Consider the following 26,361-nt stretch of genomic DNA (forward strand, 5'->3'; position numbering starts at 1 on the left):
CGGCACCCGTCTCTCATCAACCACCAAAACCACGTTCTTATACCAATCAACCAAAGCCCCGGTCCAATCCACCCGAGAGACATCACCCGACGACCGAAGTGAAAGTGTTAATTTAAAAACTTTATAAAAGTATTAAAATTCATTTCGGTATCAAGATTCGTGCTTTGCGTGCTGGTTGTCGATGATATCCGCGAGGTGAATCCCTCTACTCGCCCACCGTAATGCCACCTAACTAGAAGTGACACACAGACACACACACCCCGGGAAATCGGTCCTCCTCACCTGGATGGAGAAATGTAGTAAAAACGAGCGTAAGACGTTTCGCAACTCTTTTTACGATATTGGCACCGTTGTCGTCTCATCCTTTCCACCATGGAGATACTCCTGAGGATGAGATGAAGCAACGCTAAACCTACCTTTTGGACGAAGCAGCAGCAGCAGCAGCAGCTACTCATTTGCGCCGGTTAATTGTGATTTCTGGTGCGGCACTTCCCACACCGACCGCTGTTTGACGGTGTCAGCAAATTTTGGATTTTTATTAAAATATGTAAATGTAATTTTTATGATTATTATTGGATTATTTAAAAGAGGAGCGGTAATTAGTTCGCTGTTTATGCTGCAAACATCGCCCGCCAGTTATTGACTGTGGAGAAATTATATTGGTTGGCTGCTTGGAAGTTGCAGTGCTGGGTTGAAATTATAGAATATGAGGTCTTAAGATGTGCTCCAAGCCATCCAAGATCATAAAAAATGCACCTGTCGTTTGAGTCATTCCAACATATTTAGCTTAGTGTAATAATTGAGAGCTTTCAAAGTATAGTGTTGTATGCATTTATATATTCTGTGGCTTGACCGGACCGCGAATGGAAGTCCCTAGTATTTTAAGAGCAAAATCAGAAGATATCTCGATGAACATTTCAAATGGTCATATCTGCTTTGATCGATTCTCTTCATCGACTTTCTCTTTTCATAACCACTGCTATGCAAACAGATTTCGCGCTAATTCTACCATCTAGTTTGACCAAGAAGGTTCTTATCTAGCGTCCAAAACGTCAAATACAACAGGGAAAGGTTTTGCAGCTGAGTTATTGACGAAAAAGAAAGTCTATGAAGAGAATCTATCAAAGCAGATAGGACCATTTGAAATGTTCATCGAGATATGTATGCTTTAGATCCTCCAGGAAAAATCCAAGGTTGTTAAAAGACATTTTTAATCGAAATGATTCGTGCCAACCTTTGTGACTGACGACTTTCGGGTCAAAATAAATTGTTTGGTGGAAAGGCCAGTTGGCGGTTTTAGACACACTGCCATCTTATTTGTAAAATTCCACCTTGCCACCAACATTGGGATGAACGTCCGCTCTATTGTAATTTCTCCTGGAGGTCGATCGTATATACGACCCTGAATGGCAAGGTAGGTAAAGCAGCTCTTACACGCCCTAACCATACAAAGATTTAACTATCACCTTGTATCAGAATCACGCCAAATCCGTGCGTATGTTTGAAATGAATTTAATGAGAGATGAAGTAATGAAGTTTATTGCTGCCAGCTCAGCAACAAAAACGGAACAAGATTCCTGAAGTTTGCGGAAGGCGCTAGAGCTTTCATTGAAAACACCGAAGCCAGTGGATCAATTGAGATGGGACCCGTCTGTAAAATATCTTTTCACGCAATTGACGTGTTGGTATTTTTCAGTAAAACGCGGGATAATAATAGGTCGAAGTTCATCGGAAATCCCATGAGTTGCTTTTTTTCATGGTAAGAATTTAATCAATCTTGATTGGGGTTATTTAAACGGTTTTACCGGTATACCAGTTTGTATCCTTATAAAAAACTGGTAATTTCGGTCTTTTACATTTGTTATGTCTGATGGTTAATGGTTTATTTAGATCATTCAAACAGTCTTACATTTCAAGATTGTTCATTTTTTATTCATAAAACTGCCACTATTTTGATCTAAAAACAGCTTGGATCTTGAAATCTTGGTGTGTCGCAGTGCGGGGTTGAGTTCGTGTCTAATGACAATGCACAGTGGTCCAGAATGCAGATTTAGGTGGAATGATATGTTTTGAGCCTGAAATTGAAACTTTAGACTAAAATTCTCTTCTACAAAGTTGTTCCTTATAGTTAGACCCTAATTTTTATGACAATGAATTCTAGGGTGGTTCCTATTATCATTAAAATCGAAAATCTAACTTTTTTGTTTGAATAATTTAAGATATACATAATGGAAATATAATGCCATGTAATTACATAACAATATATAATGCCCAAGTAACAATTTTGAATTGATGAAGGTTATCAGGGTGCCAGTGAATTTTCATGTCACGACTTGCCTGGTTTAAATCTCAATAATTTCCGGGTTGTTCATATTGCAGGGCTGGTAGCAGGTCACTTTTTAGTGACTTGGTCACTATTTTGAAGCCAGTCACTAAAAAATCACTTTTTACACCAAAAAGTCACTAAAGTCACTATTTCCCTAAAAATAGTCACTAAAGTCACTTTTTCACTACCTTAAATAGAGTAAAATTTAAAAATATTAACAAAATGTTTTGATTGAGTATTTGGCACTAAGAATGTCTGTAGTCGTTTTGACAAAATATACGCATCTGTTAAAAAATTGAAAATTTTAACCAGGATGACCAAAACTTTAGAAGACCAAGAAAACTATTGGGAAATGCCATCAATTTCGAATAAAAATCTGGGAAAACATACTTTTTTTTCCCAGAAAATAGATTGTAAATCTTGTAAACTTTCCAAAGGTATTTGTCTGCGATGGATTTTCAAAAGCCTTTCAAGGATGATTAAGAACTTTAAAAAATCCAAAGTAAATTTTAAGATAATTTAAAAGTATTCTATGGATGACACCAAGATATATCAGAGAAGAATACCAAAGCACAGACTACGAAAGTTTCATGTAAAATTAAGTGCTCTGAGGACCAATTTCTTTATTTCAACTTAAATCTTAAGCCAGGTTTACCTATATAGTCAAACTTGGCTTAACACATACGAGAGTTGCTTTTGATTATTGTTTAAATTAATAGAGACGCAAAATTCAGCTGTTTTGGAAATAATGATGATTGGACGAGGATTCTAGGTCAAATTCTAATAAGAATTCAAAATTGGTTCTGAAATTTTGCATAAGGTGCTCTGATGAAAATTCCATGAAAATCTCGTGAACTCCAAAGATGGTAGTTCAAAAAAAAATCTGGGGTGATTTCTGAAGATACTTCCAAGAGAATTCTAGAGAGTTTGAAATAAATTCCTAGAAGAATTCCAATAGAATCGAATTTATGGATGTTATGGATTTTTGTGTTGAGAATTTTGAGGAAATACTAAATATTGGAATTCTAAGGAGAATACGAATTGAATTTCCAATCGAATGCAGATAAGAAGTCTAAGATTATTCTAAGCAGCAACTTTATGAAACTTCTGAGGTTAATTTTATGGAAATTCTAAGGAGAATTCAAATAAATTGAAAATAGATTTATGGAAGGAGCATTCAGGAAGTTCCTAGATGAATCAATAAAAAATCGAAAATAATCTACCTTAACTAATCATGTGTTATTACTTCATGCGTGAATTTAACGATTCTCAAGTCGGAGATGCTCAACTTCAAATATCAGACTTAAAGTGGAGATTTTATACGATCGATGAGGAGGTTAAATTATAGAGCTGATAGTTCCATTATAGTACGGTAGTGTGAAAATTGTATATACAAAGTAGAAAGTGAGCAAAGGACAATTTTGAGGAAGGTACGAATCAAGTAGTTGTTTACGTCAGATGGGACTTGAGTGTGAAACAATCAATAGAACTGTTTCCGCAGATCGGAGGTACATGAGCAAATCGGCGATCATTCTTTTTGCCGGTGGCAGGGGGAAACACCCCTCACCATCCCTCATTAACGGATGAGCTTGGTAAAGGAGATGCTCTACCCGATTCGTACCTTCCTCAAAATTATCTTTTGGTCGTTTTTTACTTTCTGTATACAAATTTCACACTATTACGGAACTATTCATTCTTTACTTTCATCTCCTCATCTATCGTATTAAATGTCCACTTTAATCCTAATATTTGATTTTAAGCATTTCCAACTACGAAAATAATATATTTCCAATATTTGTTGATTGTTCTGCAAAGAATTTTAAGAATGCAATATTATTTTTGTAAAAGCTTATTTGCCTCAACGTTTATGGGAAGGGGAATTATTCTAAAAAAGTTCTCGAGATCATTCTGAAGAAATTCTGTGAAATATTCTCAGCGAATTATCAAAGTTATCTACCTAGATATATCCAAATTTTAAAGATTTCGAATGCAGGCAAAAGTAAATTATTCAAATCACTTGAAATGCTGTTAACAGGAGATTCCGTTGTGAGATTCGATTAAATTAGAGGAATTTATGAAATTTTATTTTAAGTTCCATGACATAAAAAGATTATTTCAATATCAAACTGTATTTGAATTTCTAAGTAACCATATAAATGGTTACTTATTTAGCATTTAAAAGTCACTATTTGGTCACTATTTCCGTAATTTTAGTCGCTAAAGTCATTACTGTTATATTATATTGAGCAAAAAACGAAAGTGTTGAAATTATTGAAATACAATGCTTTCCCGATTTTGGCAGCCCCTTCTCAAATTTTAGGCTGACAAAAACGGGAAACTGGCAAAATCGTGAAAAATTTCCCATTATTTTTTTGATCAAAACTATAACAGAATAATGCAATCCTTATAGGGTACGGGGTGCTATGGGATAATATGACCATCAGCGCTTACATATTTTGCAAATCAAATTTAATGGAGTTTCACCGATAATCACTAGAAGAGCTGAAGAACAGTCATCTGGGAAATTGTTAATATCAAGTAGTCTTTTAAAAGTATGAGAAAAAACGCTGTTGGTCATATAACGCCAGGGTGCGTTTTACCCCACCTTGTCCTATTATTTGTAAAAACTCTTCTAAACCATCAAATAATTAGAATTATTGAATGAATTTTCCTTTGACGATAATGAAATATGTATCAACTTTCAAAGCAGAGGAGGAAATGGGAGGGGGGGTCAAAAAGCCAGACCTGTATTGAAGTTGGCACGGTGTGGTATCCACTAGTTGCCTAGTGTAGCTCTAAAGCCCATTCCTTACTCTCTCCTCTGCCTGGATCCCCCGGGACCACGCTGAAGCGACTACTTCTCATACTCTCAGTGCTAGCTGGCGTTGCTAGATCGCTGCTCCTCTATCCATTCCAAGTGCCTTCCTCTGGACACATTTCATGGACGACATTCTCCACGTTAAGGACAGGCATCTCCCTTCGCACTGTCTCGCACCTTGGACAGTCGAAGACCACATGCTCCGGCGTTTCATCCACGTTGCCATACTCCGGACAGAGGGGTGACGCTGCGTGTCCGAACCGATGCAGGTATTTCCTGAGGCAGCCGTGGCCAGATAGGAACTGCCTCCGGTGGTGGTTGACCAGGTTGGACCTCCATACCTCAGTATCTAGCCAGAAGACGCCTCTTGATATTGCTAGGAATAGAGTTGTTCAGTATGATTCTAGCTATTGTATTGATGGCCTTCCAAGCATTCTTATAGACTTATTCGACGTGGCTGTTGAAGTTTAGCCGGTCATCGATCATCACTCCCAGGTATTTCCACACGCACTTTGAGACAAAGGCGTGCGTTGGGCCTTGTAGAACTACTCAGAATCCTGCACAGGTAGTCAAGGACCCTCATTTTATGCAGCGCTTTGGCAGTGGCTTTTCAGCTGCGCTGTTGAACGCATTCTTGACGTCGATCGTTCTCACGGACAAAATACCCGAGCAAAGTTGGTTAACAAAATGAAAGCAAATCGATATTAAAGTTTGCAGTTCCTATCATAATGAAAACTCATTTTGATTTCAATTGTCGCGACAGAAGTCTGATATCATATTGTGCGTTCATTATGCAGTCAATACTTTTTAAACTTAACAACTTAACTTGAAGTTCTGCTGTTAATTTCTTGTTTAAAATTTGTAAGTTCATCTGTCGTTGAACTAACGATTATTTTTTATTTGTTTTGTTTAACACATTTTAGGTCATTCGTGACTAGCCTGAGGTGACATTTGAGCTCAAATCTTTCAGCGTGAGAAGCATGGATGCTAACCATTATAGACAGACCCGTATTCAGTCAAACATTATGAATGCAAAATCAGTAATCAAATTGATTTCATTGAAAGCAGAATTAGTTTTCTGTTTGATTCAACAGTGTAAAATTTTGCTCTCATTTTTGCTGTGTTAACCGTTAAGTCAACCAAAATGAGATCAAATGGAGTATTCAAAATAAGTTACATCATAACAGCAAATTCTGATTTCTATTTGATCTCTAACTTTGCTCGGGTATCGATCTCCTCTTCGCTTCTGTTTGGACACCTTCTCGACTCTCTCGACCATTGTCTGAATTGCATCCACCGTTGATCTCCCTTTCCGGAATCCAAACTGCCTCTCCGGCAATCCAAAACAAAAGCTGATAGGGCTGATTATCTCTTGAAAATTGAAAGACAATCAAAACTTGTATGTACAATTCAATGTTTTCCGTGGTAGAAATTATTTTTCCAACAAACAGCCATTCAAAACTAATAATTCATAGTAGGAGTATATTATAGTAATGTAAATTAATTAAAATGTAAAAGGCACATTGGATGAAAGACCTGTTTGTTGAATTGATTGATATTTGAATGAAAAAGCACTTAAAATCGTCAATTGTTAATTTTACCCCGTATGCACATTTCACCTCCGCTTCCTCTAACATTCACAATACAGTGAAATGTAAGAATAACAATTATTCATAGCGTAGAGTTTGAGAATTCATGTTTAAAAACTCAAAAATTTAGTGAAATCTGCAGGCTCTCAAAATCGGGAGCTGACAAAATCGGTAACTAACAAAGTCGGGAAAGCACTGTATCACGTTTCAAGATTCCGTAAGTGGTGGTGACAATAGGCCAAAAAATCAAAACTGGTCATTCGTACCTTATAACATTGACATTTTAGCAAGAAAATCAAATTTTAAGCATATGACTAACATGGAAATGGTTTGATTGAACTTGATAGGGGAAATGGATGTAATGTCGGCCTAAACGCCCCTTATAGCGACCAAAAATAGCCATTAGTACCGTCCCAATGATCTGTTCATCGAGATAAAATTAATAAATTTCAGATTTTTAGCGATGGACCAAATCTTAGATCCATAGGCCATCATTAGAGCCATTTCCCCTACGTCTCTGAATTTTTGGCAGCTGACTCAGCATACATTTATCAATTATTGGCTCAGTATTTGGCATATTTGATTGAGTTTACAAAAAGTCAGAGCAACTCAAGAAAAACGCCTTTGTTTTCTTGAAATAAAATGCTCATTTTTAGTCGTAATAAAGATCATTCATCTGCCACTAATTTTACTAAAATTCGTCCACTTGGTAAAAAGTTGAAAATCGAGCGTTTTACTAAAACAAATCTAACTTCATACAGGCTGCTCCAATAAAAACCAAAATTTTAGCTATAAATCAATAAACATCTGTTCAATCACCAGTCACGATTTAAAAAAAATAAATATTTTCATCATGTTAAAAAAAAATCTTCTAGGGTGTACGATAAATTTTGAGATACACTGTAGTCTGTGTTGATCTGTTCTGTGATGAGCGATATGAACACGTCCGAAGTTTGGAAATACGGCTTGCGGACCAAGTTTGTTACGAAAAATATGGCATCAAAGACTATTCCGAAAAAGTGGCAGAGCTGAGCGTTGCGGTTCAGGAACACGTGAGAAAACAGCAGTTAACGAATCTCACTAAGACAGGATCCACCGAACATTCGCCCCGGAAAAAGAGCTCTTGTAAGAGCTCAAGATGAGCATCTACTAGTAAACCACTAGAATTAAGTACGTTTTGTAACTTTAACATGAGTTATCGGCTCCGTAAAGCTAACGCGGTTGAGCCTTACAAATAAATGAACTAGAATAAAAGACCTACAATTAAAAAGGCGTCGAGGCCATTTTGTAATCAAACCTTATAACCTCGCGAACCAAAGCCTACATTCGCAAACCTAAAATACAAGTGGATAGAGGAGAATTTCCCCTAAAAGTATATTTTTTAAAAGTTCAAGCCGTTTTCAACTGTTAGTCTTGATATTCCAAAAAAATGCTGGATAAATTCCTCGTCGAATGGCATATTGCATGACATATTTCACATGAAAGCTTTGCAAAAATATGCGTATGAAAACACCCCCCCCCCCCTTTTCGATACGTGTCTCATTTTCGATTTCATAATTTGATCCCCAGAATACAGAAAGACGTAAAACAAACAGAAATTTATTTTTTCAACAAGCTGGGTATGAGTAATTACTCAAAATGTAGGAATATGAAATAAAATCCAATATTTGGATGAAAAAAAATATGGGCTCTGGAGAATGTTAAAGACTTGATAATTTGAAGAATATTTTAAATAAATTTGAAAAATTCAAAGACAATTCTTTAGGTATTATTTTTTAAAAAATCTGAAAAAGAAACTCGGAAAAAATCAAACGAGTTCTGATTAGAATCCCAAGATTATTATTCTGAGATAAAGTCGTGAAAAATTCTTAGGAGAACACCAAAAGAGTTGTCAGGAGAACTTGAAGGAGAATTGTATGGGGATTGTGAGGAGAATAGGGGGTGAAATTTAGGGAGGATTAAAATAAATATATAACTAGAATTTTAAGCGTGTTCTGATGATAATTTCAAAGGAATATTGAGGAATATTCAGAAGAGAATCTCAATCTCACAATACCACAGGAATCGTATTATAAGGTTAATTTAAAAAAAAATCAAGGGTATTCCGGAGGATATCTGAGGAGAATTTTGCGTGAAGTTCAAAGAAAATTTTGAAATTATTTTCAAATTAATCTAATTCTCAGAATAGAAATTCTAAGGATGATTCAAAGTAACTTGTTAGAACAGTTTCAAAGGATTTATTCGGAGATGATCCTGCATACGGCCGAAAATCTCCTGAATATAGGAAATCAATCAATCTAAGGAATTCCAAGGTAATTACGTAAAGAGTTTCAGTTTAACATTAAATTTACCTTATTTTAAATTTTCTATAATATTTATAAAATCTACAGATCTTTAAACTTCACAAGTTTTCGCAACACTTCTAAAGCTCTGCAAACTTTTCAAATGATTTTTTGACATTCCTGTAGTTTTCTGGTGATCCTTGAAGTCATGAAACTCCTTCTGTAGTCTGTAGTTTGCTTGAAGCTTATGGATCCGTCTTGAAGTTGAAGGTAATATGCCCAAAATTTTACAGCAGTTCCCTTATTATCCCGCAGTCTGTTCATGGAACATCCCCGATATCCTTACTTACCTTACCAATCAGGCTAAGGCCTTGTTGTCCTCTGCTGTCCGAAGAAGTCGTCTCCACTCTACTCGATCCATGGCCACACTTCACCAGCCTCGTAGTTTTTTTTTATTATAGTCACTCGTGATTATTGGGTCATTCGTGACTTGTCCGGAGATGAGATTTGAGCTCGTAACTTTGGCGTGAGAGGTATGGATGTGAACCACTACGCCGGGGTCGCTCCAGCATCGTAGTCTGCGAAGGGTCCGCAGGTCGCCTTCTACTTGGTCGATCCACCTTGCCCGCTGCGTGCCTCTTCTTCTTGTTCCTGTTGGGGCGCTTTCGAGAACCATTTTCACGGGATCGTCGTGTGGCGTTCTTACGACGTGCCCAGCCCACCGTAGTCGCCCAATTTTTGCAATGTGGACGATGGATGGTTCTCCCAGCAGTTGGTGCAATTCGTTGTTCATTCGCCTCCTCCACGTTTCGTCATCCATCTGCACTCCACCGTAGATGGTACGCAACACCTTCCGTTTGATTTGTCCTCCACGAGCATAGTCCAGGTCTCGTGGCCGTAGAGGACCACCGGTCTAATCAGCGTCTTATAGGTAGTCAACTTCGCGGGGACGAATTTTATTCGACCGGAGCGTCCTCCGAAGTCCAAAGTAGGCCCAATTCCCTGCCATAATGCGTCTTTGAATTTCTCTGCTGATATCATTTTCGGCGGTCATCAGTGAGCCCAAATACATGAACTCATCGACCAACTCGATTTCGTCACCGTCAATCTGAACTCGGGGTGGGAGGCTAACATTGTCTTCCCTAGAACCTCTTCCTTTCATGTATTTTGTCTTCGATGCGTTGATGGCAAGTCCAATCCGCCTAGCTTCAGCCCTCAGTCTTATGTACGTCTCCGCCATCGTTTAAAACTGCCATGCCATGAAGTCAATGTCATCGGCGAAGCCAAGAAGCTGGATGGACTTCCTGAAGATCGTGCCACTCGTGTCTATCCCAGCTCTTCTGATCACACCTTCTAACGCGATGTTGAACAGCAGATACGAAAGTCCATCACCTTGCCGTAACCCCCTTCGAGATTCTAAGGGACTCGAGAGTGTCCCCGATACTCGAACAACGCACATCACTCGATCCATCGTCGCCTTGACCAATCGCGTCAGTTTGTCCGGAAATCCGTACTCGTGCATAATCTGCCATTGCTGCGGATTTGAAATCGATGAACAAATGATGTGTGGGCACGTTGTATTCGCGGCATTTCTACAGAACCTGCCGAATCGCGAACATTTGATCCGTGGTAGCGAGGGCACCCATGTATCCCGCCTGGCATTGCCCCACGAATTCTCTTGCATATGGTGACAGGCGGCGGCATAGAATTTGAGAGAGTACCTTGTAGGCAGCGCTCAGCAGTGTGATCGCGCGGTAGTTGCAGCAATCCAACTTGTCGCCCTTTTTGTAGATTGGGCATACGACACCTTCCCTTCACTCACTTGGTAGTTGATCTACACCAGTTGCTTTGTTGTTCTTCAGCCGAGCGATCTCCTCCTCAACTTCTTGAAGATCAGGGGCCGGTAGCCTGTCGTCTTCTGCGCGTGCTCCAAGGTCTGTTCCCAAGTAACATCGCAGGTTTTATCGCGCTCTTATAGCATTTTACAAGTCTAAATCATGGTCTACAGAACCCTCATAAAACCAAAATTGTTACTTAGGTTGCCGTGCCACCTTCGTTTTCTGCTGCATCACCGTTGAGGTGCTCGTCATAGTACTGCTTCCACCTCTCAATCCACATTCACACTCGTTCGTGAGCAGTAGACTGCCAGCGAAAATGGTAATTTTTAATTTCGCTAACAAACCATATACAAAATGTTTATTGCCTCGAAAAATTACCCTATGCAAAATTTGAGCTCAATCGGACATGATTTAGGGGTGGCGCAAACGCGTCAAAGTTTGACTTTTTTCACTCTCGAAAATCTCCCAAGGGAGGGGGGGGTTACATGAAATTTCGGAAATCAAAATTTTTTTTTTTGATGTCAAATGTCTTAAAAATGCATGAATCTTCGAGATTTGGGATGGGTATGGATGATGATTTTTTTTTTAAATAGCTATTTCGGAAATAGAAAGATTGGCGTTATTGGAGTTTTATGAAAAACAAATTAGAGAGCAACACCACCGTGGTGATTACCGAGAGGTTCTACAACTTGCCTTTTTATATTTGGGTGGAAAAATCGATGAAAAATTACAAATAAGAGCTCCTGGTGCGTTCCACAATGCAAGGTGGACGGCCAAAATCATTTATTCTTTGAAAATGTTTATTCTTTGGCATGAATTTGCTTTACCAGATAAAACTAAAAATCAACTAGCTCGATTTTGTGTGTTCATTGTAAAAATTTATTTGAAAAGTTGGTTTCTTTTTCCGTGTGCTGCGCACCCAACAATGATCTGGACCTGAATCCAACGATATTTCAACGATTGAACTACACTCGTTTGTACAAGGCAGAAGTGGTATTGAAAACTTATTCAAAACTCTCCAAATTCCGAAGTCGTTGCTGAATGTCGATATGGAGCAGTGGAGTAGTTCCATCGAGTTTAAAAATGCCAAAAGACGGGTTCAATGTTTGGAAGTAGTTAATGATAATGCAGAGCGTGGTATAGCATTGATTAAAACATACAATTCAAAACTATCAACGGATGAAGATCAAAAGCAGTGCATTTGACAATTAGTTGAAGATCATCGAAAAAATTATAAGAGTACCAGGAAATCTGATTTGGTGTAGCTAATAAGGAAATATATGGTAAAGGATAAAACAAGTATTTTATCATCTTTTCAGGCAAATGTTCCTCTTGTATAAAACTCATGATTCCCAAAAAAAACAGATTAACGCAATTCAAGATATTTTTACAATTGATTTTAGGAATTTCTCATGAAAATTTGTGGTTTTTCATATATTTTTGAATTTTTGGACCACCCTAATGAAGAATAATTGGACCACCCTAGTGAATTATTTCGTATTAGATCCTAAATGGTGGTTTAATTCGATATATAGGCAGGTTGGAGACAATTGTGAACAGTTTTAGAAGCCGACTCATCAATCTTCGATATTCCATATAGAACTTATAAAAAAAAATCCCAGAAAGTCGATTTTTGAAAAAAAAATTTTTCGTGATAACACCAAATCTCGACGTTTCATGCATTTTTAAGACATTTGGCATAAAAAAAAATTCGATTTTCGAGCGTGAAAAAAGTCAAACTTTGACGCGTTTGCGCCACCCCTAAATCATGTCCGATTGAGCTCAAATTTGGCATAGGGTCATTTTTCCAGGCAATAAACATTTTGTATATGGTTTGTTAGCGAAATTTGATGGTCAAATTTTTCCCATACATTCATTGGCAGTCTAGTGAGCAGGTTACCATCCAAGTCCTTGCACATATCGGCTTGCGTCCCCGATATCCTTGGTACTGCAATTTGTTCCTCGGAATTTCTTCCTACAATTTATGTGACCCCCTTTGAAGATCTCTGAACTTCCCGACGTTTTCTGAATCTTTAGTGAAGTTTCCGAGATTTTTCTTAAGTTCTCAATATTTTTTGAAACTTCTAAGTTCTCATGTGGTTTGTGGTTTTCAAAATTCTAAAATTTAAGGAAGTTCTGGGAAATTTTCTCAATTTTCCTGAAAATCATGGCCTGAGTTCGCATCGCTCAACTACTCGAAGCTACTTATCTTCCCTTAATATATTGTAACTCAACTTAAGTTTAGGAAACTTATGTAAAGCTTCTGCAATTTTCCTAAAGTTAATAAAACTGCCCTGAAGTACTTTGACCTTCACTGAATTTCTATAAATTTTCCTGAAATCTATCGAACTACCCTGAATGAAAACTTGCGCGTAGCTCTGGACGTTCTTGAAGTTTTACGAAAGTACCCTCAAGTTTTCAAAACTTCCTCTAAACAAAATACGCGTTTCTCAAAAAATTCAATAAATTCTAATTTCTGAAAGTTCCCGCAATTTGTCTGATGTTAATGGAACTAGCAAAAAACTTTCAATATTTTCCAGGATATCTTGGAATTTCATTAAAATGTACGCCCTTTTTCTGACGTCCATGGGACGTCTAACTTCTTTGAGGTTTTCTGGTAGTTCTTGTTGTTTGTTTTAAGTTAATTGAACGGTGTTTAAGTTCTCAAATTCAAGCAGCGTCGGTGGTGTAGTCGTAAGCGTGACTGCATCTCACTCCAAACGGCTTGGGTTCAATCCCAGTCGGCGCCGTCGGGATTTTCAGAGGCATACGGGCAGTATAGCCGTTGGTCCCCGGTTCATGAGCTGATGGGAAAACAAATCAAGGAAAAAAAAGTAGTCAAGCACCACTAATTAGACTCCATGTCTTAGAGGTACGATGTAATTAAAGTTTAATGCTGCTTTAAATTTGTTAAGTGTATTCCTTATGTTTATGGGTATTTGAGTTGCTATTTTTTTCTAATGGGGTGGATTTTGTGGATTTGAAATAGGGATTTCTGTAACAACCCTGTAACAAGGGTCAACTTTTCTTAAATGTTATTATTCGGCAAATTGTTGATGCACTGTAGATGAGTCCTCCTGGTTTTTATTATACTTTTGCATGGATCTAGACCAACCCAGCTTGAGTCAAGTCAGTGCCTCTGATTAAAAATAAATTTCAGTATGAACACATCACGCTTAGACAAATAATAAGTCATTCTCTCCTAAAAATACACAACCGAGTAAATAACCAAACCAACTAATAATAATCCTTTCGACATTGGGATTCCAGTCGCCTATGGAACAATTTTGATCCTTTTCAAAAAACCGGCAAGAACAAGTACTTTTCGCACTCACGCGGTTTGAGAACATTATCAAAGGCACTTTCCTCGACGGTGGTGTGGTACCATCACATGTGTAGTACACAGAATGGTGAAATTATGAACTTTCGCGGCTTGACAAACAAATCCTTTTTTTTTCCTTTCTCAGCCGCCCGACCATCCCAACACCAACCGTCGACCCAAGCAAATAAATCGAAAACTTTCTCCGAAATTTCCGACATGTATTTTGCATTTTCTTCAAATTAATTTATAAATTTAAATGTAAATAAAAATCTATAAACACACTATGCGAGCGAGCGCACTGCTTTTAATCCTTTTTGCCCCCCCCCCCCTCGCATGAAAGGATATAGGTGCCTGATGTGCGCACACCAACCTACCGACGATTGTTTGCCTCGGTTCGCAATTTAAGGCTTCTTCCAACGCACCGCAGAGAACGGCGGAACATCGCTTGTACATTTAGGCAATCGCTATTTCAAACACACGCGGAACCGCATTCGCAGCCTACGACGGCGAGGACGACATAAGAAGGCTTATTCCGTCAGATCCCGGGAACGAACGCACATATGCTTTAACAGCGCCAGTTCAGAAATTCACGGCTTTTCGTGGTAGTGCGGCTACTGGTTATGGTAAATAAATAAACGGTGAACGGCGTTTGCGAACTGCTGAGAGCGGACCATTTTGCGGTTTACCGTGGAATACTTTCTTGAGATGATTTGATTTGATTTCGTTTGTAAAATTGATTGCTAACTTCATTTTCCATCTCTCCTTTTCTTTCAGCTCCTACAACCTGGACGAACATCTCTTCGCCGAAAATCCAAATCTCGAGATCCTGCAAATCCGTTGGCATCCGGCCTCGCCGACTGACTCCCACATTTTGACTCTCCTATCGGACAACTCGATTCGGTACGTATACGACCAAACGACCCCCACGGCCATTGTCACACGGTTGTGTGTTCTGTTAATTTATAAGACACATCCCGGAATCCTCGTCCTACAGCGCTAATAGAAAACCGTTCCCATTCAACCTCCTCCTAGTCTAACAGGATGTAGAACAGCTCAGCAGAGAGTAATTTCAGCTTGTTTGCTTTAGAAAAGCCTACGTATGTAGGCACGACCAGCAGCAAAAATCATCGCCTCAACCACTGTTTTCTCATTATTCCCTCGCTTTCTAGTCTGTCACGCTTGACCTAACCTCAAAAACCCGTCCGACCGCGGTCAACACCACCACCGACCGTCGTGGTCTTCGTTGTCATCTGCGCCCTCGTCTTTTTCAATAACCCGTCGTCGTCGTCCGTTCGTTTGCCCACAGGACAAAAAACCGACAACCATATATTAGGCCGCGACAAGAACAACGTCGTCAAGTGGTTCACAGTGGAACCGAATCCTCCCTTTCCCCAGTACTACCTACTAGACCCAAAAGCAATAATAATCAACTCAAGCTCGAAAGCCCCGCGCCCGGCCTATCACCTCTCCCATGATACGTAGTTTCATTTTCTCGTTTCCAGCGTCTACGATGTGGACTCGCTACGACATGTGTGGCGTGTTGGTCCTTCGCCAGGACTTGTTAGCACCCTGGCCGGTTCTCCACCGGGCCCCGGATCCGCGAAGCTGGCCTATCTCAGCAGCCTCGGCGACACGGCCGTTGATTTTGACATTGCACCGCCACGTGTGGTTTCGGCGGCGACAGCGATGGCGACCGGCAGCAGCGACGATACGACGCTCTCGAGGACGGTCACCATGATGCGGGACAATCTGAGCATTTCTTCGGCGACGGTCAGTATCAGAACATCGGTATGGTGGTCGTTTGGGTGTGAATGTTTTGCTAGAGATGTTCAGTGATATGGATTATGGGGTTAGGAGGTTTGGATTGGCGAGTATTAACTAGATGAGCCATTGAGCCTCGTAGTCGTGCTTGCATCAAATTTTAGTTAAAAGGGAAAGACTAGATGATTTGTTTTGTTTTTTAATCTTCACGAAATTTTCGAACTTCAAATAAGGTAGATGCAACGTAAATCCATTCACGGTGTGTAACCCAACTAAATCTTTATCCACCAAGGAAGGCTGAACAACTCTTTTTAAATTTATTTTGTTTGCTAAGTAGCCATTAATTAAGGAACAAACATGTATAATAGGGTGGGTCAAAATTCCAATTGTGCAAAATTTGCGGGGGAATTTTTAATTGCATATGGGAAAATGTATGGTAATGACACAAAACTATTCATTTGCTTGTCAAAAGTTAAAAAATTGCTCAATTTTAACCTCGGACTTGAATTGGGAATACAGAACAACTTTGTCTAAGACTGCAGGAATTCCTTTTGATTTTCACTCAGAATTCCGCTTGAAAGTATTTTTCAGACATTCCTTTGAATTCTTGACACAATTCTCTTGGAATTCACCTGAAGTTTTGCGTAGTTCTTAGTGAAAGTTATGAAAAAGTAATGTTCAAAATTTCTAATTTTTGCTTAAACTCTTACCCCATCTCATACCTGAACCTCACCACAGGGCTCCGTGCTAAAATCCAGAATGCCGGACAACGGCGGTAAAGTCGAGTGGCCCATCATAATCCTGCTGGGTGACGGTAATGTTTACATCCTCTGCGCCGGCATCGATACCGATCGTCCAAGACTGCAAGGTCCCATCTCGATCTTGCCTCAAGTCGAGGACAACTACGGTTTGGATTCCTGCTCGCTCATTGTAGTACCGTCGCTTCCGCCCACCATAATTATCGCCGAAAGCAATGGCAAAATCCACCACGCTTTGCTGCTGGAAGAAGAATCCCCAGCTGAGCGATCGCTCGGCGAGCTGGACTCCAGTTTGGTCATCTATCCCTCCGAATGGTACCTGCAGGTACTGGAAACGGTAGAACTCGAACTCGGGCTCACCGGTGTTGACGAAGCAAAGACGTACTCCTGTCCGATCCACTTGAAGCGCGATATGCTCAACGAAGCCCGGTACTTTGCGTATCACGACGCTGGACTCCACGCGATCACACTTGATTTCACTCGCCAGCTTGTACAGTTTGTGGAGAACGAAGAAGACACCAGCGATCGGTATCCACTGTTCACCTCCCAGAGCCGCGCCGAGTATGTTGTATGTACAAAAGCTCTTCTGAACATGAGCTCCAACCCCGTTCTCGGATTCGCACTGTTGCAGTCCCCTTCGGGAATCTTGCTGCAGCTGGCTTCCGGCCAAGTTGTAACGATGGATCTGATCAGCGATCACAGTTTGATACGCGAATCGAAGGTCTCGTCTGGTTTAAAGTACTCGTCGGCTACAGATTCTTCGCTGAAGCAGCTTCTGAAAGATCCCTTCCAGGATCGAATTCAGTCGATTCTGAAATCGGGAGCTACTCAGCCCATCTTGAAACTGGACCAATCGTCGGAACCAACGCCGCAGGAATCGTTTGAACTGTTAACTCAGGCAACGAGGATGCTACGAGAGCACTACTTTGTCAAACACGAGAAAGCCCGTCAGGAGATCGAGAGGAGAGTTCACGTGCTGAGGCTGCTCAAAGATCAACAGCTGAACGAGATCGCTCAGCTGCAGGAGGAGAAGCAACAGATTCGCGAAACGGCAGAACGGTTGGCTGAGAACTATGAAGATATCTGCGACAAGCAGAATGCGTTGTTCAAGAGGTAGTTTAGAAATGGCAATAAGTAGCTTTCATGTGTATGATTTTACTTTCCGTCGATTTAGGGCCCAGGAAGTGGTGAGACTGGCAACTCTGCGCCTCCCAAAGGGATCGTTCTCGGAGAAGAAGTACGCGGAAATGATCGAAAAAATTGGCAACGCTACCAAACTGCTGCAGAAGAACGTTGACCAGGCCAAGCAGAAGATTAGCGCCCAGCAAGTTCAGGTGGAACAGAAGCAAAAGGCGCAGAATGAGAAGATTGTGACGCTGCCCAGCAAGCAGGAGGAAATCATCAAGCAGATCATCGGAGAAATGTGAGTGGCAGATTCGATCGCAGTAGGGTTTCGTCTAGTAGTAGCTTATTTAATATTTACTTTGAAGGTACCTCCAAATCGATGGATACGTTAAGGATGTGAAGAAGATCAACAACGTGCTGAATTTGGCTTGAATGGAACCTATCAGTCGTAGGCTTCAAAATATAGCATTTTCCGTGGGTTCACCTAACGTAAGTATAAGTACCACAGCATTGACTCTCAACACTTTTAATCTGTACCCTGTTTCATACATAATGGCTAAATAAAAAGTAAGAAAGTTCATCGAAATGGTTTGATCCGTGCCGAACTGCCTTTAACATTGGAAAGTATCTAAGCGCTCTTTCTCTCACTTTGTCTGTTGTATATGTTTATTTAATGAAATCATCATTTTTTTGTTAATGGAACTGACTTGCGATTAGTTTACTTTTCGCCGTGGGATAATTTGACTTGGTATTGTTTTTGACATTTCCTGAACAAACCTCCTCTTTGTTTTCAATAGCACAGCTTAAAAAAGAATGTAAGCTGAATAATGATGCTAATTCAAAATTGATAAAAATGCAGTTGGGACTGAGTTGCGGTTACCGGAAGCACAGATGAGCGATGGACGTGAAAAATGAGATCCCCTCCTCGTTGCATTTCCTCAATCGGAAGGAGAATATGTGTTATGACGGAAATAAGCACAAATGCTTCCTATGTAAGCCGGAAGGGCACCGTTTACATTGCCATTCCGGAAGGAACCAAGAACACCAAGACGAAGAAAAGCAACAGCACAACGGAAAACAAAGTACCAGCAGTACGTACGAAGGTGCAGTGGCTGAAGGTGAGTCGTTGGACAACAACGATAAAAAAAAAACAAAGAAAGAGGTAGAGGTGCTTAAGGAAAAGTTACACGTTATGAACGAACCGTTTAATTTTCTGTTTAGCTACATATAACATAACATAACTCCATGATAAATCATATGTTTACATTAGTTTTTTTTTTCATTACCAGTTATGTTTTGTAACGATGTAAAATTCAATGTCATTTATTTTTATTTTTTTCTTATAGATGGTTTTGTGAGGTTATGGATAATATTTTCGGAACTCTATTTTCTTTAATTTTAGATTTATTTCCATATGTTAACTAGATACCCTGCACTTCGGTCGTCGTTGTGACAATTTGGCCGTGGCATATTTCAAGTATGAGAGAGTGATAGCAGTTATATCAAAAGTGTTAATCCGAACTTTTTGTTAGTGCGAACCTGATGAAACTGTCACTTCTTGAAACAGATCCCTTTCGTTTTTCTTTCATTCTCTTTTCGCACAATGATGTACGGAGCGCTCATTCCGAGTGCTCGGTGGACCAGCGACTTTGGACGTGAGCCTCGTCCCGGATGATCATGGCAAAACAGTGACAGATGGTGGACATGAAACAGACCAAACCAACCAGCGAGGAAGGAGTCAACCTCGAACCAGGAACGGAAATTAGTGTGAATTTATCTCCCTCGGAAATCAAGAAAAACCCGGAAAAGAGGGAATCATGTCAGTACCGACCAAGGACGATCTACGGAAGGAAATTGCCGGTGAAGCACGGAATGTAATACGAAGCGTTAGAGAAAAGATCAAAGGGATTCCAAAAGAATAAATCAACGGCAGCAGACCAGCGGAACATGGTGAGATCAGGCCAATTATCATAATTAAGCTAAATACGGGCTAGGTTTGAAAAAATATTTTCGAACCTGGAAGTTATAATGTAGTTAGCTAATAATAATTATGAAGGAGAAATGGCTCTAATCAACCTATGGATCTAAGATTGGGCCCTTCGCTAAAAATATGCTATTCGTCAATTTCATTTAGATGAACACGTCATTGGGACGGTACTAATGGATATTTTTGGTCGCTATTGAAAATTTAGTCGATTGCTGAATCTATGAATGGGCCCAATTAGGGCCTTTAGGCCGACATTACATCCATTTCCCCTGACTTCTTTTTGTTGGTTAAATGAAAAGATGAAAATTCGGCTTACACTTCCAGATCACAGTTGCTTCTGAGTTTAATACCTTTTTATATGTACAATAATGTTTGTTTGTGTGTGAAAAAACCCGAACGATTGATGATCGTATATCGAATGGGTTCAGCCTATTTACTGAGTACGTTACTCATTTTAATCGAATCGTGGTACGCTACAGTCCTTCCTCCTTAAGAACCTAGCTTGTATAATTAGTTATCGAAATTAATCTAATTCAAAAGTTCATTTTAGGTACACGAAATACATTTCAATTCAACAACAATTAATTCACAATCTTTGATAGCACTGTGTGCTTTACTATTAGATGACGCTGAAACTGGTCGGATTATGATGCTTCTGCTTAAATTTGATTTCGAGCGCGACTCCTAGTCATGACGCTCAGATTGCGTCTTTTGACTCTGAATAAATCCGGATCCAAGTCATCTTCCGAGAAACCCAAGAATGGCCCTTTCTCAGCCTCTGAGTAGCCTCGGTTCTTCCACGTTTCCGTTGGGTGAAGTCTGGCAGCGACAGTCTCGAATCCCGGACCTTGGTATGGGCAAACTTCAATTGGTTCCCGTGGGTCATAATCGTCGAACTTCTGTTGCTCCAGCATCAGCAAATGTTGTGCAAGCTTCTCCTTCAATTTGTACGGTACTGTATATGCCTTTTTGAAGACAGGCTGATCGTTCTTCATGATCAGTTCCCCCTCATAGCCTACGATAGGTTCTGAAAAATCTGCGTCAAAAATTTTCTTAAATTTCAGTTCTAAACTGTCTGCAATGTCATTAATACTATTTGTATCGTTCAGATCATTCACCAACAACGCATTCGTGAACCCAGATCTCCATCACGATCAAGCCATGATCTTCTAATCAAAAGAACAACATTGCTGTTTCCTTGCAGTACGACAAGTGTTTCTTGGTTTGCTAGACTATTCAACTCTACCTGCACAGAAATTTCTCCTAAAAGCTTCAAACGAGCACCATCAACAACAACAACAAGGTGCCTACTAGTGCTAGCCATTGAAATTCTATGTAAAAAAAAATTCCTACAATCTGTCTCACTGATTACTGAAACAGCTGAACCTGAATCAATTTCCATTTGCAACAAACAATTTTGCACTTTTGCTTTTCTCATGCATGGTTCATATATGCTTTTAACCGCTGAGATCATCATGCACTCCATTCCCTCCGTTTCTACACCTGAACTATCATGTCCACCAGACCTCTTGAAATCGTAACTCGTGTCCTTTTCATCCTTATCACCTAAATATCTTACAGAATTTCGGTTCTTGAAGCTGTAGCAGTCTCATCTCAGATGACCTCTCTTCTTGCAATAATTGCAAATTGCATTTGCGTAAGCACCCCTGTTCTGATTACCAGATGACTATCTTCTATGGAAACTAACTTTCTTATCATTCCTGTTAAGATCCCTACCCCTGTATGGTTTGTCGTACCTACCGTACTCTCGGTTACTCTCATCAACTATTTTCCCTAGTCTACTCTTTACTGAATGCATTTCGTCAGTTCTACGCTCACTAGTCATATCCTTTGTTTGCTTTTTAGCATCCTCACTGCTGAGTAATTTCTTCTCGATCACTTTAAGTGTCAGTGTCTCTGACATCAATAAAGACTTTTGCAGCTCTCGATCATGCATCCCAATAATTAAACGATCCCTGATTGCAGTCTCTTTGATTTGTTTAAAATTGCACAACTCTGCCTGCAGCTTCACTGACCAATTGAAGTTCTCAGCAGATTCATGTACTCTTTGAAAACGATTATAGAAATAGAACCTTTGCATCATATCAGGGTCGACTTTGTCGAACCGTTCCTTTATCTTTTTTTATCATATCATCATCAACTTTTTCTCAGACGACATTTCGATCATAAGTGACGATTTAGTGCTATAATTTAAAAATAATAATTTAAGCATTGCATAATTTTGTTCCAATTATAATCTTCACATAACCAGAATAAACAATACAAATATAACGTAAAATTAAAAAGCTACGGACTTTTTCCGTGACCGTTTTATAAAGTGAACAGTCCTTATGACATTTATTGGAAGTTGGCATGTATATAGCGCCTCGTAGTGGCATAATTCTGAACATATCTGTTCACTATTCGAAAGGCTCTGGATATTTGAACAACTGTTTCGATGCCAGAATCATTCCAGGTGGTCAGAGTATCGATATATAGCTCATTTTGGAAGTACATATGCAAACTAGCGCCGCGTAGTGAGTATATTTCCATCTATCCTGTCCACAATGTAGAAGGCCTTGATTAGCCGATCAACTTTGTCTAAAACAGCAACTTTTCAGATATTAAAGATCTGTTGCACATTCACCATCTCATCATTCGAAAGATTTTGGTTATCTAAACAACTTTGCCGAAGACAACACTTCCCATCTGCTCATATTGCCGTTATACCCATAGATGTCCCATGTTCTATACAATCCTTATGCATCGTGGGACAGTTATGCGTGTACCGGTTGTTGATTATGTAACGAATAGAAAGGTCAACTCCGAAATTTTGAACGAATCAATCACGTATTGCGTTCAAGTTTCCTGAAAAATTCATGTGATTTAGTAAACAATCTTTTTGACTAACGTTTTGTAATTTACTATCGTTTTGTTTTAACTCGGAATAGAATCTATTTCCACTAGATTTAGGAAATCCTTTTTTCAATCAATTTATTTAATTATTTGAATAATGAACTTCTAGCTAACCAATTTACCGTGTGTTAACCATGATTAATGATTAGCCAAGCCAAAGCGATGCAAAGCGGAATCAACTTAACCTGTAATAATTTCAAGAATAATAAATTCCATGTAAATTATCACTTCAATAAGAAAATAGTTTATTTTTCAACCCACTGCTTATGTAGAATAACATATTTTGGTTTTTTAAGCAATCACATTTAGGGTCTTATCTTAGGTCTTATGCAAATAACCGCGATAATTTAGCTAATAAATGTTGAATTCAGTTATCGATATTTTATCACACCGATTCGGCTGTTGTCATGTTACCCTTTGTTATTCCCAAGATCTACTTCTGTCAGTTGTCGGCCATTCAGTTGGTACTGCACGGTTGCTTTGGAGGTTCGTTCATCGACGAGGGGTGTTCGCAACACCGGCAGTATAGCAAAAACTAAAAATTGGCATATACACTAGTGTCATATAGCTGATCAACTTTGCCGAAGACTGCTACTTTCTAAATGGCCGGAATCTCGAGATAAACACATAAATTGAGTAAAAATTAACCCGCCCCTTTTATCACGTTTTTGCTATACCTGCATTAGGTAATGTTTTTCCTATAACCTTAGAGCGAGACATAATGCTTTTATGCATCACCCGATATGGGGAATTTTCAGTGATATTATCGCTAATGGTTCTGATCATGATGTGTAACAATAACACAATAACGATAATCGCTATAGTGAAATCCAACCAATTACTGGCCACCCGTGGCGCTGTTTTCGTAGCGGTGATAAAAATGTAAACATCTGTCAAATGTGACTCACATCAGAATTGTCACTTTTTAAATTGAAAATTTGTCTTGTTTGGTACGTTTTTGGTGATCAAAAAGCTTGTAGAATTGAATGACAAATGACTTGAATGATATCACTGCTTGCGATCAGGAAAATAGTTGATTTTTTAGACTACGTAAACACAAGCTCCACCGCTTAACATTCTCATTGTTGTTGCAGGATCGTTGCATTATCCCGGGATGCAACGAGAATAAATTTCAACTTTTTCGGGTTCCGAATTCGGGGTGCAACAAATTTGTGCAGTGGAGAAAGGTTGCCACTGTTTACAAATCAGGGACAGAGCGGATATCATCAATTTGTTGAAGCAGACTTTTTTGAATATAAGTCCCAAAGTTTGTTGTCGTGGGGTTATTTGAGATTAATTTCATGAGGCCGCTCCCCGGGATGGGCTCACAATATGCTTGGTCTTTAAATCCGCTAGCACGGAGTCCCCAACATAATCCAGTATATCCAGCAGACTGACTTGGATGTCGATTTTGGAATGGGAATCTGCAATCATGCAATCATAACCTTAATAATATCGGTGCTTGGCGATTTTAACCTACCGGACATTGCATGGACTCCAATCCATAGTGGTTTCTTTTGTCCTGTTCACGAGCGTTCATCTTTCCACGTAGGAACCATCCAGCCCCTGGACAGTTATAGCACAAACGAAGTGACAGACGACTAACTGGCGAAAAAATCAATTAAAATTATGTGGTTCGCTGTAATAGAATTTTCTTAGAAGCTTGTGCCATCAGCCACCAGATGGGCTAGTATTTTTCTTTTGATTTGAACATAGTTAATTTTGTGTGCAATATGATCTTTGACAGTGTGCAAAGAGTGTATCATTTTGTCATTTTTTTATGCATATCAGTTTAGAGTAGAGTGAAAGAGATAGAACCAAAACATTCTAGTACATTTAGTGTTGCCATGTGGTACAATCAATTAGTAGTGTTGCCATGTGGTACAATCCAGTAGTAGTGGTGTTGCCATGTGGTACACTGAAAAATTGCAATAGCAGGTGCGTCACCAAAGTTTTCGAGCCGCTCCGTCTGTCACTTCGTTTGTGGTTAAAGCAACCGGTAAAAACAAACGATTTTAAATTGGCTCACTACTTGACTAGTCTATAGACCTTTTTGACGTTTAATCGTCTTCCTCTATCTAGCACACATGGATGAATGAACGATTTGTTTTCCCACTAATCTGTTTCCCTCTTGCTCGCACTCGTTCGATTTAAATGGTGCGCCTATTAAACGTCAAAAAGCTCTATTGGCAAATCAAAGTTGGTACTCGTGGAGAATAGAAGAACTATGAAAGTGATGATGGTTTCAAAATTTTACACGGTGAGGTATACGAGTACAATCTTAAAATGCTTCTGTTTTGCAAATGGAGCATTTTATTTAAATCTGGTTAATGCTACGTTAGTAGAAAACTTAAGGACTACTCAATAGACGTATAATATAGAAAATATAATTTCTTTTCAGATTTTTAAGTGTATACATAGATTTCAGCTTTTATACCACTATAGCAGAAACCAGATTTAAATAAAATGCTCCATTTGAAAAATAAAAGCATTTTAAGATTGCATTCGTATACCTTCACGTGGAAAATTTAGAAACCATCATCACTTTCATAGTTCTTCTATTCTCCACGGGTCCGGGGAATCACGTCGCTGAGTGCTGTATCAAAACTTGTTGAATTGGTTGTCATATAGTCCCTAAATGCGCATTGCAAGCAAGATCCAAGTATAGATCAACACGGATTAATAACTGGGCGTTTCACAACTACGAACCTGCTGGGCCTAACGTGTTACTTCTCAGACAGTTTGATTGCTCGGACCCAAACGGACGCTATTTACACAGATCTTACGGCAGCCTCCGATAAGCTGAACAACGAAATTGCGATCGCTAAGCTTGATGGGTTAGGGATCGGTGGAAATCTTTTGAGATGGTTTCGTTCATACCTCACGGAGCGCCAACTGACAGTAACTTTGGGTACTTGTCGCTCAGCAAGCTTCTGTGCAAAGTCCTGAAAATTTTTCTGCGCATCCGCTCACTCGCCGACTGCCGTTCTCTCCAAAATCAGATTGACATCTTTGCTTACTGGTGTAGTCTAAACCGACTGGGTTGACCCCTGCTAAGTGTACAATCATTATTTTCTCACGCAAGAAACAACCGATTATTTTCAACTACAAACTACTAGGCACGTCTATCGAACGGGTGCGTGACATACTTAGGCGTTTTTTCTGGACTCAAAGCTGACATACTCACACCATATATCGTATGTCGTCGACAAAGCGTCCATAACTCTTGGTTTTTGTCTTCAAGATTACTAAGAACTTCACCGACATTTACTGCTTGAAATCACTCTATTGCTCTCTCGTACGATCTACGTTGGAATACTGCTCTGCAGTCTGGAGCCCGAACTACATTAATGGGGCCGAGCGAATTAATCTGTGCAACGACGTTTTCTTCGCTTCGCGCCCAGTAAGCTGCCTTGGAGACACCCACTTCGTCTTCCAAGCTACAAGAATCGCTGCCAATTGATCAATGTCGAGCCCTTACGTATCCGAAGAGATGTTTTCAGAGCCTTAATACTCTGCAAGGAAGAATCGACTGCGAAGCAATTCTGCAAAAACTCGATCACTAAGCAACAGTCTTATGCTATGACTTCCACTTCTTCGAACTAATTATAGCTTAGGGAGCGCTATTTACGGCTTGCA

General features: G+C 39.5%; 1 protein-coding gene across 2 annotated transcripts in view; it reads left to right on the forward strand.

Annotated features, from left to right (window-relative positions):
* Positions 1-26,361, forward strand: part of LOC135711377 (nuclear pore complex protein Nup88-like) — a 489,612-nt gene that overhangs the window by 204,975 nt on the left and 258,276 nt on the right. The window contains exons 3-7 of one of the 2 annotated variants that reach the window (XM_065234232.1): positions 14,950-15,075; positions 15,678-15,945; positions 16,675-17,807; positions 17,869-18,117; positions 18,185-18,340. In XM_065234232.1, the coding sequence (XP_065090304.1) occupies positions 14,950-15,075; positions 15,678-15,945; positions 16,675-17,807; positions 17,869-18,117; positions 18,185-18,251 (1,843 nt within the window). In that variant the 3' untranslated portion in view covers positions 18,252-18,340. Of the gene's footprint in view, positions 1-14,949; positions 15,076-15,677; positions 15,946-16,674; positions 17,808-17,868; positions 18,122-18,184; positions 18,341-26,361 lie in introns of those variants that run through there. The other variant, XM_065234234.1, reaches the window with a different exon arrangement.

The sequence above is a fragment of the Ochlerotatus camptorhynchus genome, unplaced genomic scaffold (assembly GCF_037179485.1).
Source record: "Ochlerotatus camptorhynchus isolate MF236.1 unplaced genomic scaffold, CSIRO-AGI_Acam_v1.1 ptg000432l, whole genome shotgun sequence".
NCBI classification, from domain to species: Eukaryota; Metazoa; Arthropoda; class Insecta; order Diptera; family Culicidae; genus Ochlerotatus; species Ochlerotatus camptorhynchus.